Below are 15447 nucleotides of genomic sequence, written 5' to 3' on the forward strand. Positions count from 1 at the left end.
TATGGTGAAAACAATGTGTGGGGAGGCAGAGGCACAGAAACTCACATCAATACCTTTGTCAGATAACACTGCTAAAGAATTTATGCTTTTGCTAGTAATCAATAGAAAACTGACTGTACAACTCAAAAACTCCCCAGCTCTCTAAATGGACGCTAGCTGTGAGGGCCGAGATGCCCATGCATGAGTTTTGTTGGCTATACATTTCGGGGGATGCTATTCACGAGTACATATTGTTCTGCCTCACGATTCCCGAGCATGAAACGGCACAGGGGATGTTCAGTGAGTTGCGTAGCTATATTGACGAAAAACAGACAGGCCTCTGCACTTTAGTTATGAATGTGTCTCCCTCTGCCATATGGACGCATTGTATTATACACCGAGAACAACTGATGGCAAAAGAGCTGAATGCAGAACTCAGAGATATACTGCAGCAGGTAACTGATTGTAAACTATACTGAACAAAAATATAAACACAACATGCAACAATTTCAACGATTGTACTGAGTTACAGTTCATATAAGGAAATCAGTCAATTGAATCCATGGATTTTACATGACTGGGCAGTGGTGCAGCCATGGGTGGGCCTGGGAAGGCATAGGCGAACCCACTGGGGAGCCAGGCCCAGACAATCAGAATACGTTTTTCCACACTAAAGGGCTTTATTACAGACAGAAATACTCCTCGGTTTCATCAGCTGTCTGGGTGGCTGGTCTCAGATGATCCCGCAGGTAAAGAAGCTAGATGTGGAGGTCCTGGGCTGGCGTGGTTACATGCGGTCTGCAGTTGTGAGGCCGGTTGAGTGTACTACCAAATTCTCAAATGATGTTGGAGGCAGCTTTTGGTAGAGAAATTAACATTAAATTATCTGGCAGCAGCTCTGGTGGACATTCCTGCAGTCAGCATGCCAATTGTATGCTCTCTCAAAACATGAGACATCTATGGCAAAACTGCACATTTATTGTCCCCCAGCACAAGGTGCACCTGTGTAAAGATCATGTTGTTTAATCAATTTATTGATATGCCTCACCTGTCAGGTAGATGATCTTGGCATTTGAGAGAAATACGCTTTTTGTGCATATGGACATTTTCTGGGGTCTTTTATTTCAGCTCATAAACATCGGACCAACACTTTACATGTTGTGTTTCTATTTTTGTTCAGTATACATCAAACCACATCCACCATGTGGAGATATGGGATCAGAGCCTGACAGGGTTTTATTTCACACTGAGGCTTGGTGATTAGAAAGATTTTTCGCATTGAGAGGTTGTCATTCACACAAAAAAAATGACATGGTTGACTTTATGTGTAATGAAAAGAAAATATGTCTCCTTGCCTATGTAACAGACGTATTTTGGAAACTGACCAAACTGAACACAAGCATGCAGGGGATATACAAAATCCTTCTACAGATGAGTGACCGACTCAGTGGATTCAGAGGAAAGAATTCTTATTGGAGTCTTTCAAAAGCAAACCATGCCCCATTCCCTTCACTGTGCATGTTTCTAACAGGAAACAGCATCAGTAAGTGTACCACACGAGTGATGACTGCTCACCTCCAACGCTTGGAAGAGCACTTTGGGACCTACTTCCTAATCTGTTTGACTCAGTTGACATGCCGGTGTGAAATCGAACAGCTGATTGAACTGTCATGTGACCAAATGCATTCACGGGTCACTACGGAGGAGTTTTGGTTTCCGACTCAAAGGGAATAATACCCTGCCGTCTCCCTCTGAACATTAATGACGCGTTCAAAACAACTGGGAACTTGGAAATCTCTGACTTCCGACTTCAGTGCGTTCAAGAAAACTGAACTCTGACAAAAATGAGCTCCGACTTGGAAAAATAATTTTGAACGGTCATACAACTGGGAATTCGAACTCGGGAACTCGGGCCTCTTTCTTGAGCTCAGACTTTCCAACCTGAGTTCCCAGTTGATTTGAAATCACCATCAGTGCTCTCGTCTGCATTATAACCAAATATTGATCCAGGTTGGATGTGACAGCAGAGATGAGGTGCGCACTGTCGACCACGCCCCCTGACTTTGAGAAGCTCCGACACGACATTCATCAAGCACACCCATCTCATTAGTGGTGGTGAGATAAGATACTTTATGTCAGAATCATTTTCAATTGACTGCCATAGCCCCAAATAAAAAAGTAAACATTGGCTTTGATATCTGAAAATGTTCACATATAAAAATGGGGTCGTGGACTAAGAACGTTTGGGAACCCCTGATCTAGCATTATATAGAGCCAAGGAAGAGGACACGTACCATGTAGTTTGAGCCATCCAGTTTACGCCATGTCCAGATGGGAAAGGGGTAGCCCACAGACTTACAGTACAACAGAGCACTCTGCCCCTCGTTCTTATTGTCACTGCGCTTGTGGCCCGTGATCTCAGGTGCCGCTAAAACAAGGGGAAAAGGGAGTGAAATGCATTTGAATAAAAATTCTAAATTTTATGCAAGACGTTCCATGTTTGTGTCAAAGGTGTTCCTCATCGGCTTCTCTAAATAACAAGACGTCAGAATATAGTCAAGTCTGTCGGGACCCATTTTGATTATGGTAACTAACATTAAGATGTACATGAAACTGATGGTAAATTAAGAAAGGATTTGGGGAATTGTTACGTGATTTAGCTGTGAGGCACTGACTTCCCTGGAGATGGACGAACACTGGAATCAGTGCTTTATCACCACAGTGATCGAGGCAGGGACACATTTAGCTGTTTTAGTCAATTGCCAAGTTTCTTTAAAAGGTAGAAATCATGGTTTGCTATGGCTTATTTCCAAGTCTGCCCTTTGAAGGAGTAGGTCTACATATCTTGCAGAGTTTCAGTTCATAGACGCCAATCAATGAATGGCTGAGAAACTTTCTCAAAGGTGAAATTCTCCAACCCAGCGACACCCTGGGTTTTCAAACAGAATCCTCTGTTTAACTCGGCTCTGGAGCCGGGAGACAACTGCCACAGCCTTTTGCTAATCCTTGAAATTACGGTAATTCCTTCCATGCAATTTAGCAGGATCAGTGGAGAAGCTGGCCTGGTGCTGCAGCGTTTTCTGCAGCACGCGGTGGCTGTTGTCGTGGAGGATGATTGAGCAGCAGTGGCTTGAGCTCAAAGTGACATCATCCTTCCTACTGTAGCTATGGTGAACACGTGCTCTCTGGCTAGTGGGGGAGGGGCCACGTTTATCTCCGTCTTCGTTATCCCCAGCTCACTTCCACTGTGACTGACTGACAGCATGGAGACTGACTGCCCTCTGAGTGGCGCCAAAACAGGCAGAAATCATCCATTTCACACCCCCAGCAGCTTGTGTGATTACTGAGCTACAGTGCTGCTGTGTGGATGTGTCTGTCTGCCTGTGTGTCAGAAATATATCGAAAAGAGGCAACTTCTGGTGGTCTATCTGGAAGAGGCGATTAGGTCCGATTTCTATTTACTGTTTTTGATACCTTCCATCTCTCCACTGAATTTAAAGAGCATTTAAGCTCAAAGTTGATGATCGTGTGGAGTGGAACTAACCTTCCACGGAGTTGCATTATTTTCCATGTGACGCGCAGAGCCCCGAGTTGATTATCCCTTGCATACCATGGTTATAATTTAACACATTTACCGCTAGAAATGTGTTCATTTTCAGGAAGAAATGTGTTCAACATCCACTGAAACAGCTAGCAAGTTTACTAACCAAACCATCAGTCCTAGCTTGCTATTATGAAAATCGAATTAAACAATGCCAATAATGTTTTCAATTCGACTTTTGCTTTCAAAAGCAGCTCAAACATAGAACGTAAGAACTATAGCCATTGAATTCTACTCTGCTGATATACTGTACTTTATAGAGAAATAATGCACGCTCTAGAATGCCCTTCAAGCCAATCAGAAACAAGCATTCAACAATGCCATGATATAAAGAATTATATGACACATTATCCTGTGGGCCTGTACCGTGCGGTTGATCAAAAATAGGAATTTGCAAAAAAATCTAGATCTGCAAAATTCATCATTGGTTTGATTCAATCAACAGGGCGTGTGGCATTATCTCTTTAAAAAATGCATGGATAGCAAACAAAAAAATCGTATATATAAAAATACAAAAGATAATTGAGATGCGTAAAATATGCATGCTCAGGACAGCAGCTTATTGTATCATCGTGGATAACAAAGTTGGGCTGGGAGCGGATTCTGAACCTTAATCCCACACCACCATCCCACAAGCCTCCATCTGTTGCCTGCTCTGAGCTGAGAGCTGGAGAGATGGGAGCGCCAAGGACACTGCAGCCAGAGGGAGCTGGGGGGAGCTCAGCTGCCAGGAGCATAGAGCACACAGGCTCGGCCCCTCTACCATGCTTAATGTATGGGACCTGGTAGTACTACCGAGTATGGGTTTAATGGTATGGGACTCAGTGCCATTGTATAAGGCAGGGCAAGACTAATTGGATACAATTGGTCAGAACTATCATGTATTTCTGCTTAGAATGATCATTCTCTGTAGTTTTCATTGAGTCTATTTCTCAATCGGTCCTTAACTGTAACAATTAACAGGAAAGCTTGCAAAAGTATCTACATCTATCTCAAAAAACAATTGTCATGTCCATGCTTCCTCCAAACCAAGACATCAGCATCCCAAATACGACTAACAGCGTCTGTCAACAATTCAGTCAATACTTCCAGACAGTAAACAATGTTGAAAGGCAGTGCTGCCATGGTGTTTGTATGTCCAGGAAACGGTGTTGTGCAGGCTCTAACAGCCACGAGCAGCAAGCCTCCCTGCCTGCCTCCCTCCCTTCACATGGCCCTAGGGTCAGGACGCTGAGGTTTGATTGGAGATGAGGCCTGTCATCTCTCAGGCTGGAGGAAGCTGCAGAGCATACACGGTCATCACCCGCGTTACGCAACCAACCAACCTCACAGGAAGCTAGAGCTTAATACAGCCACAGCAGGCATAACAATCAATGGCAAGCTCAGTACGCATAACCAAAGCAATGTCACAGCAAATTGGCTTAAGCACTGTACGTGTTGGCAAGCTTCTCTAAAACAGGGTTTTGCAAGTCCTTTCTCACCCAGAGGAAAATCCGTTATTCCACTTCAAGGGTGAGCTGTCAACTTTTAAACTTTAAACCCTTTTTCATGACCCTGTCTTTCAAAGATAATTCGTAAAAATCCAAATAACTTCACAGAGCTTCATTGTAAAGTGTTTAAACACTGTTTCCCATGCTTGTTCAATGAACCATAAACAATTAATGAACATGCACCTGTGGAACGGTCATTAAGACACTAACAGCTTACAGATGGTAGGAAATGAAGGTCACAGTTATGAAAACTTAGGACACTAAAGAGGTCTTTCTACTGACTCTGAAAAACACCAAAAGAAAGATGCCCAGGGTGCCTGCTCATCTGCGTGAACGTGCCTTAGGCATGCTGCAAGGAGGCATGAGGACTGCAGATGTGGCCAGGGAAATAAATTGCAATGTTCGTACTGTGAGACGCCTAAGACAATGCTACAGGGAGACAGGACGGACAGCTGATCGTGCTCGCAGTGGCAGACCACGTGTAACAACACCTGCACAGGATCGGTACATCTGAACATCACACCTGTGGGACAGGTACAGGATGGCAACAACAACTGCCAGCGTTACACCAGGAACGCACAATCCCTCCATCAGTGCTCAGACTGTCCGCAAAAGGCTGAGAGAGGCTGGACTGAGGGCTTGTAGGCCTGTTGTAAGGCAGGTCCTCACCAGACATCACAGGAAACAACGTTGCCTATGGGCACAAACCCACCGTGGCTGGACCAGACAGGACTGGCAAAAAGTGAGCTTCACTGACGAGTCACGATTTTCTCACCAGGGGTGATGGTCGGATTCGCGTTTATCGTCGAAGGAATGAGCGTTACACCGAGGCCTGTACTCTGGAGCGGGATCGATTTGAAGGTGGAGGGTTCGTCATGGTCTGGGGTGGTGTGTCACAGCATCATAGGACTGAGCTTGTTGTCATTGCAGGCAATCTCAACGCTGTGCGTTACAGGGAAGACATCCTCCTCCCTCATGTGGTACTCTTCCTGCAGGCTCATCCTGACATGACCCTCCAGCATGACAATGCCACCAATGCCACAATGCCGCTCGTTCTGTGGGTGATTTCCTGCAGGACAGGAATGTCAGTGTTCTGCCATGGCCAGCGAAGAGCCCGGATCTCAATCCCATTGAGCACGTCTGGGACCTGTTTGATCATGGGGTGAGGGCTAGGGCCATTCCCCCCAGAAATGTCCGGGAACTTGCAGGTGCCTTGGTGGAAGAGTGGGGTAACATCTCACCGCAAGAACTGGCAAATCTGGTGCAGTCCATGAGGAGGAGATGCACTGCAGTACTTAATGCAGCTGGTGGCCACACCAGATACTGATTGTTACTTTTGATTTTCACCCTCCCCCTCCTTTGTTCAGGGACACATTATTCCAATTCTGTTAGTCACATGTCTGTGGAACTTGTTCAGTTTATGTCTCAGTTGTTCAATCTTGTTATGTTCATACAAATATTTACACATGTTAAGTTTGCTGAAAATAGTAGACACGCTGTTGACAGTGAGGACGTTTCTTTTTTTGCTGAGTTTATCTCGCTAGGGTGTCAGGTATTCTATAAGTGTCTTTCACGTCAATGAATGATCCTAACAGTTGAATATGTGCTTTCAAATGTGAAACAATGTTATCCCCCCCCAAAAATAGAACAAATACGACACAAATACGATACGCTTGGTCCTGCGCCAATTATATGTGGTAACTGGTGCAAAATTACTGATCATCTTAATAAGAATCTGGCTAATAAAAATAAATCAAGTAAGTCACTGTTAGACCAGTATGTACAGAGAAGACACTAGCCTGAAGGAAGACGTGTCTGTGTGAATCGAGTGTACAGAGAGAGCAGAGAAGACAGGACTCTGTCCCTCCCTTCAGCTGGCCTGTCCTGCCCTGTCCTCTTAGTGAGTGACAGCAGCCTCCAGAGGCCAGCCTGTCAACACCACAACACATCACCGGACCAACATCTCAACGTCTGTCACTGGAAGGGGATCTGTTCACAGGAAGTAGCTCTAGATTGTGTTATCCATCAGATCCCTCATAGGAGAACTTTATCTCTCTCTTAGTTATGGCAGAGGGTCAAGTGACAGTATTGATTAAAGTGGAGGTTAATTATAAAAATCAACAGTGTATCTGTCATTTGTTTATACCGTGAGTGAGATCTGGTGGTCGGAGAGTCTTACCTTTTACCTCAATGGTGGCGTTGGCGTTGGGAGCCGTTTCAAACGTGTAAACACACATGTACTCCCCTGCGTCGTCTGACCTTGGTTTCTTGATTCTGCAACAGACCACAAAATATCAGTTACTTCATAACTTTAGATCAGTCAAAAATAACATGTATGCAAAGACAATACTAATTTTCTCAAATTTTGTTGTCTATCATTGTACATCACCCAATGATACATCATCCAATGATGCATCACCCAATGATGCATCACCCAATGATACATCACCCAATGATGCATGTTGTGTGGAAGTCCTTAGCGTTCATTGTTAGCACTGTGCTGTGTTCTAGGCAGCCAGGAGAGAGGAGAAATTAGCACGGGGTTGTCTGTTCTGGGGTCAGCCATTAGTAGAGTACTGAGATGTAATGTGACAGGAAAGGAGCTGCCCAGTGGTCTCCTCATGTAGCCGTCCGCGCCTGGCTGGGGAGAGTCTGGGAGATGTCTATGGGGGTGTTGTGCAGTACAGGGGCTGGTTGCTCTGCTCTAAGCTCAGGGGCTGCTCTGATGGCTATGCCCTGCGAGGGATGGGGCTGCCCAAACAACTGTTTTCACTAAAGGACTTGGCAACATGGTTCTTATTTCCATCTTAGGGTGATTGGTCTTAGTGTTGATAGTCTGTGTGACAATTAGAAAGGCTTTGTTGAATGCTCTAGTAAGAGAACTACAGAATAAGTAAGGACTCACATGTACTCTGTGTTCTTCTGCTCGTTCCGTGTGTCTGCGATCTCCACTCCGTTCTTCATCCAGAAGCTCTCTTGTTGGCCTTCGTGGGCGTTGGTCAGGTTACACTGCAGGGTGACAGGGGGCCCTTTGGTCTCCGAGGGCAGGATGATCTGATCTGACACATTGATCTTGGGCTCTGAAACACACAGAGAGACAGCAACCCCTTATCATTGAATTGGGGCTCAACACTATAGCAGAACTGTAACTATACTAACTATTCCCCACACACAGACTGAGTGGCGGACGTGCGTGAGAGTTGGGGCCGGAACATAAGACAACAAAAACACACATACATAAAGAAATACAACATGGAGCGGCAGGAAAATACATGCAACACAAAACCCTGTATCTGTCTCTGGTTCTGTTGTTACCGTACAATAGATGGACTTTAAATATCCTCACAGAATGAAGTCTGCAAAAGTCAAATGATGATTAGTCTCCTTACAGACCTACAGTAGCTCCGTTGATCCCGCTCCCATTTTGAGATGATAATCATGTTGACACTACATTTACATTTTAGCAGACACTCTTATCCAGAGCAACTTACAGGTGCAAATAGCGCACATCGGCAGATTTTTAAACTAGTCGTTTTAGGGATTTTAACCAGCAACCTTTGGGTTACTGGCCCAACACGCTTACCCGCTAGGCTACCTGGAGTCGTGGCAGTAATGATCTTTAAGGTGATGACCAGCACCAAAGCATCTTTGGTTTGGAACCACTGGCTCTTGATAACTTCCTGAACCTAACTGTATTATCATTATGCCTACTTCATTCAGTAGCACTCAATTTGATATTGACAGCAACAAGGTTTGGTGTACTATATCTTTTAAACAGTCTAAATTGATTCAGGAAGACACTTGGATACGTAAAGAGTGATGTAACCTTGAAATTATCATGATATTATACAAACATGAGGTTGAATGTATAAGGGAAATTTGAACAACATACATTCAATGACTATCTTCCACATAACTGCTGTCATGTCATTCAAACCAAAACCAGGAAGTGAATAAGGTATAATCTTTAGCAAACCTACTGGGTGGAAGTAGAACCAATAGCTAAACAGAAGAGGACAAAGTATACTGTATAATCGTGGCAGACAAAAACGAGATTAACAACAGCTTGACTACTGCTGCACTACACTATAACAACCACTAGCTCTTTACTAGTATAATCATTTAGTGTATTTGTTAACAGAGCAACCAACCCAAGGGTCCATTTCTCAAGGACATAGAGGGAGGCTCAAGCAGGATGTGTCATCAGAGAGCGCAGGCAGGCAGGCAGCCTTGGGTAGTGAGGAAGCTCCTCTCCCTCCCTCCCCCACGGCGGCCAGCCATGGCAACCACACAACCCCAGGGAGAGGAGCATAATAATCTCACTATTGGCTGCTACTACAAACCTCCTAGTAGAGGATGGGAGGGGAAAGTCTCTGGGTCCTGGCTAGTGACTTATATTAGCATTCATGGCACCTACTCCTGCAGTTCTGTATACCCAATAGCTAGAGGGAAATCTCTCGCTATTGCTCTCCTTCTCTTTCTCCCGCCCCCCCTCTCTCTCCCTCTCTTTCTCCCCTCTATTGCTCTCTCCCCCTCCCTCTCTCTCTCTCTCTCTCTCTCACTCTATGGCTCTCTCCCCCTCCCTCTCTATCTCTCCCTTGATTGCTCTCTCTCTGTCACTCTCTGTCTCCACCTTCTCTCTCTCTGCTTCAGAACCCCTATACAGGCCTCTCAGCCCACATAGTGTGGCATCCTGGGAATATACACAGACTACACAGAAATAGTTCATTCAAGAAATGTGCAATTAGGCATTAAAGGCACAGTGTTTTCCATGGGAGGTTTCCTCAGCTCAGAAGAAGGTCATTTGTAGGACACCTGCTCAAAAAGAGAATGAATCTGTGATGTCATGCACAACACACAGGCACTGACCCACGTGGCCACCTCTGTGTCTAGGATTGTAAAAGCACCATTACATTGATAGTGTTACCCACTCATAACAGTGTAGTACATTTTATTCCATTATGACCTGCATACAGTCCTAGAGGATGGTGCCAGTAATGGCTATTTCTTGCTGACAGAGGGAGGATGTTTGCCCACTTGATTGGTGTGTTGAGCCAACCCCCCCCCCCCCGCTGCATTAAACAGAGCAGCTAGAACACAACACAGGTTGGGAAGGGATCTAAACCAAATCACACTGAGGCCTGTATAGATTAGTTAATTTAGTGCAATTAAGTACGCTGTCGATTAAATTGTTACCTAAGGAGTTTATTACAAATGTAGTAACAATATTAAATTAATTTTAAAAACGGCCTTGACTTTGGAATGTATCTCCAGATCGACCCACAATCACAAATGAAACGGTTACAACAAGACAAGCACATGTTTGAAAACATTCCCCAATAACTATACATTATCGTCTCCTTTGGTTCAGTGTGTATAGCCTGTTGTATACATGTTATATACACATATTATTACATGTCTATACAAGAACGTTCACACTCAGTAATGACAGAATATATTGGGTGACAAAAGGTCCGACTCAATTATTAGAACATGTACAGATTTTTTAAGGAACAAATATCTGCTCTTTTTAGGAATGAATGTGTCTTTTGAAGAAGAAAACATTGAATTGACCAATTTCATGTTAGCCCGATGACGGACACATTTCTACCACCAGTAAACTAAGATATCTACTGTAGGCCGACTGTACACGTCTCAAGCCAGCTGGTGGAGTGAAGTGTAATGGGTGTGAGATAAGGAGTGTGTGCACATGCAGTCAGACAGTAGTCCAACAGCACGGTAAACGCTGTGTACGACAGACAGATCAGTAGCTAATGCTCAGGAGATGAAGGAGCTGACTCCTGTAGTAAACCTCTGAGAGTTTCTGGCTGCATGGCTGTGACTAACAACATTCCATATCTCTCTGTGCTCCAATGGGCTGGGCACTCAATGGAGCGTGCACACATTTAAAAGGGTCCAGTTGAGATTCAGTGTGTTTGAATGTTTGTATGCAATACAGCAGAGAGGGGAGAGGATATCATGTCATTACTGATTCATGCTCAAACACTTAATAATGGCTAAGAAGGTACAAGGTCATACAGTACACAGGCGAGTCCAGAGAGAGACTGTCTGCTGGAGCAATGAAACCAGCTCTCTCAAATCTAGAAAGGAAAAAATACATTTAAGAACCACACTGGGTTCTGTCCTTTATTGGATGAGGGTGAGTCATGTGTTTAAAACAAGGGCACGCTTTACACCTGGACAGCTCCCTCCTTGTCTTCTTACGTCGCATCTACCCCTTCCCGACTAAAATAAGCGGCACAACTTCAAAGCGCAGCGATGCCTAGAGTACATGGTGCAGACAGGGCAGAATTTCACCGGGCTTTGAAGTGAATAAAACAACCCACTCAACGCAAGAGAAAAACACAAATCACAAAAGAAATCCAGAAATAAATGGATGAAATTTAGATTTTTTTTTTTTTAGAATAAGGAAAGAAACGGGACAAGTGTCGAAGGACACATGAGACAGAGGAGAGAGCCAGAACGGCCAGGATGGGCTGTATGTGGGGAAGGAGAGGTTGGTGTGGGAGGAAAGAGGGGTAGGTGGACAGATACAGGGGAGGTTTCTGGGTTTGTGGTGATCTACAACAAAACGCTCAGGGTTTTGGGAGAGGCAGGAAATCTACGGAATTCTGAGAATCCTCAAATTCTGCAGGGCGAGGAGGGAACACATAGGTGCTTTCAACATAATAGAACAAAAACCCAACAGGGCAGTACTTCTAGGAGGAAATAAAACACAATGCCTTCCCATTTCTTATACAGAAAAATAAAACAAAGACAAGTCTTTGAAATGAACAAATAACAAGGTGGTGGTTGGTGTTTTGTTTTATTTGTCGTTGCCAGGGACAGCTGTGGTGGAGGTGTGGTGGTGGGACAGCTGTGGTGGAGGTGTGGTGGTGGGACAGCTGTGGTGGAGGTGTGGTGGTGGGACAGCTGTGGTGGAGGTGTGGTGGTGGGACAGCTGTGGTGGAGGTGTGGTGGTGGGACAGGCAGGGGATTGTTAGTTTGTTCACCAGCTAGGTACTACAGGACATAGACCACTCACTCTGCAGCACCGAAATGGTGGCCTGGGCTCGGATCCAGGTGATGGCGGGGTTCTGGCGCAGGTCGTTGCGCCGTGGGTTGTTGCTGGCCCGGCACTCGTAGGTCCCGGAGTCCTCCAGCATGAGGCGCGTGATGCCCAGCACGCTCACCCCGTTGTTGCCGTAGGCCGTGTTGATGGACACGCGGCGCTTGCGGGCGCCGTCCCATAGCTGCTTGAAGGAGTCGGCGCGGTTGATCTCGGCGTACCACCACTGGATCTCCGGGGTGGGGTTACCGATCACGTCGCAGTACAGCTCAAAGGTGTCCAGCGTGAGCTTAGTCTCAGACATTGGCGACTTCACAAACCCAGCTGGAGAGGAAAAGTGTATTGGGGAGGAGGGGAGGGGGGTGGAAGAGGGGTTAGAGTGGAAGAGGGAGGGGATGGAGAGACCAGGGGATGGAGGTAGGAGCAAATCAAACAGGGATCAGTTGGAAACAAAAGAAGAGGATGATTAAAGGCAAATCAAGAAAAAAAGCAAGCTACAACGCTTAAAGTGGGTTGTATATTTTCTGTGTAAACAAACAAATACAATGGATTTACTGTGCAAAATATGTTGCCTACTCACACCATTGTGAAATGTATAAAGATTTGACACTACTAACGTGGAACAACATAGCAAACTGACATGCTGTAGAACTACAAGTAAATCATGTTTCACATATGGACAACTTAGTCAAAACATGTTTCTTCATCTCATCAATAAGTTATATTTTCCTCCTATCTGTCAACCTTTACATGGCATGCAGAGATTACATTCCTGCCTCATAAAACCACACAAATAGATTCAATGTTATATCTGATAGTCACTGAAACACACAGAAATACCCCTGTGAGTTTCTGAACAGATATTGCATAATAGGAGAGCCTTTGCTTTCTTGTATCTCTTTGATGTTAGATTGAAATGACAACTGACTATAAAGCTCTCCAGTATACAGAAGGGTTTCGTTTGTTTGCCACATTAAGGGAACTCATGTTGTGTGATGTGACATTTATGTCAAAGGGCAAAGCCGATGGAAAGTCACTTGTAACACTGTCTGAGTATAATTTCCATCAAGCCCTATGAACCATGATGAGGACCTTATGTACAGGCCATGCTTTATTCTGGTCAAATGAGAACTGAAATAGGAAACTGCTCTAACAGCCAATCTGGTTCGGAACATAACTAACTCAGTCAGGAATCATAAAGGTGTTGAAATGCATTGAAGCTGAAACAGCAGATATTGCATGTGCTTTGATGACTAGTACTGTAGTAATTTATTATTCTATAGCAAGACATACATTCTGTTTGTTTTCAATCTGATTGTCTGTGCGTATATGATGGCGTTGGCAACTTTAGAAATGAGGTCATCCATCCTGTGATTCACTATCAGCTGGACTTAAATGTCACAGAATCATCATCACTGTGTGTGTGTGTGTGTGTGTGTGTGTGTGTGTGTGTGTGTGTGTGTGTGTGTGTGTGTGTGTGTGTGTGTGTGTGTGTGTGTGTGTGTGTGTGTGTGTGTGTGTGTACGCCATTCTCATTACATGAATCATACTACCGCTACACAGCAGAGGTCAGTCCCTACAAACAACCATATGCCAGCATTCTAGCACAGACCCAATGCACTCATCACCCGGGCTGTGACTTAGGGTTCCTGTTGCAAGGACATTCTAGCACAGACCCAATGCACTCATCACCCGGGCTGTGACTTAGGGTTCCTGTTGCAAGGACATTCTAGCACAGACCCAATGCACTCATCACCCGGGCTGTGACTTAGGGTTCCTGTTGCAAGGACATTCTAGCACAGACCCAATGCACTCATCACCCGGGCTGTGACTTAGGGTTCCTGTTGCAAGGACATTCTAGCACAGACCCAATGCACTCATCACCCGGGCTGTGACTTAGGGTTCCTGTTGCAAGGCCATTCTAGCACAGACCCAATGCACTCATCACCCGGGCTGTGACTTAGGGTTCCTGTTGCAAGGACATTCTAGCACAGACCCAATGCACTCATCACCCGGGCTGTGACTTAGGGTTCCTGTTGCAAGGACATTCTAGCACAGACCCAATGCACTCATCACCCGGGCTGTGACTTAGGGTTCCTGTTGCAAGGCCTCTGTTGACTGCCTGTTCTACGCCATGTGTCCTCGGATGAATCACATAAAAGGCCGCCACACCCTAACCTTAACTCTGACTATGCTGAAGATGAGAGAGACAGGAAGAGATAGCAGAGCAGGCGGTCTCTCTGTGGCGCTATAGTCGTGTGTATTACTACAACAGATTACAGGCCCTCACAGAACAGCCCAACCTGCTCAACAGTAATGTACTGTATCATCAGCACATGAGCAGATAAGCTGCCTAGTGGGGGGGAGGTTACTAGCTGCCTAGTGGGGGGGAGGTTACTAGCTGCTTAGTGGGGGGTTACTAGTGGGCGGAGGTTACTAGCTGCCTAGTGGGGGGGGTGACTAGCTGCTTAGTGGGGGGTTACTAGTGGGCGGAGGTTACTAGCTGCCTAGTGGGGGGGGGGGGGGGGTGACTAGCTGCTTAGTGGGCGGAGGTTACTAGCTGCCTAGTGGGGGGGGAGGTTACTAGCTGCTTAGTGGGGGGTTACTAGCTGCTTAGTGGGGGGTTACTAGTGGGCGGAGGTTACTAGCTGCCTAGTGGGGGGGGGGGGGGTGACTAGCTGCTTAGTGGGCGGAGGTTACTAGCTGCCTAGTGGGGGGGGTGACTAGCTGCTTAGTGGGGGATTACTAGTGGGCGGAGGTTACTAGCTGCCTAGTGGGGGGGGGGGGGGTTGACTAGCTGCTTAGTGGGCGGAGGTTACTAGCTGCCTAGTGGGGGGGGAGGTTACTAGCTGCCTAGTGGGGGGAGGTTACTAGCTGCCTAGTGGGGGGGAGGTTACTAGCTGCCTAGTGGGGGGAGGTTACTATCTGCCTAGTGTGGGGAGGTTACTAGTGGGGGGAGATTACTAGCGGGGGGAGGTTACTAGTGGGGGGAGGTTACTAGTGGGGGGAGGTTACTAGCTGCCTAGTGGGGGGAGGTTACTAGTGGGAGGAGTTACTAGTGGGGGGAGGTTACTAGCTGCCTAGTGGGGGGGAGCTTACTAGCTGCTTAGTGGGCGGAGGTTACTAGCTGCCTAGTGGGGGGGAGGTTACTAGCTGCCTAGTGGGGGGAGGTTACTAGCTGTCTAGTGGGGGGGGGGGTTACTAGCTGCCTAGTGGGGGGAGGTTACTAGCTGCCTAGTGGGGGGAGGTTACTATCTGCCTAGTGTGGGGAGGTTACTAGTGGGGGGAGATTACTAGTGGGGGGAGGT

The 15447-nt window shown here is 46.1% G+C and overlaps 1 protein-coding gene across 2 annotated transcripts in view; it reads right to left on the reverse strand.

The window, feature by feature from the left end:
- The window catches only part of LOC129852722 (neuroplastin-like), a 41446-nt gene that overhangs the window by 18898 nt on the left and 7101 nt on the right, over positions 1-15447 (reverse strand). For both annotated transcript variants that reach the window (XM_055918380.1, XM_055918379.1), the window contains exons 2-5: positions 12116-12463; positions 7976-8150; positions 7250-7344; positions 2274-2407 (exon numbers count right to left, since the gene is read on the reverse strand). In XM_055918380.1, coding sequence (XP_055774355.1) covers positions 2274-2407; positions 7250-7344; positions 7976-8150; positions 12116-12463 — 752 coding nt within the window. The remainder of the gene's footprint in view (positions 1-2273; positions 2408-7249; positions 7345-7975; positions 8151-12115; positions 12464-15447) is intronic.

The sequence above is a fragment of the Salvelinus fontinalis genome, chromosome 4 (genome assembly GCF_029448725.1).
Source record: "Salvelinus fontinalis isolate EN_2023a chromosome 4, ASM2944872v1, whole genome shotgun sequence".
In the NCBI taxonomy this organism is placed as follows: domain Eukaryota; kingdom Metazoa; phylum Chordata; class Actinopteri; order Salmoniformes; family Salmonidae; genus Salvelinus; species Salvelinus fontinalis.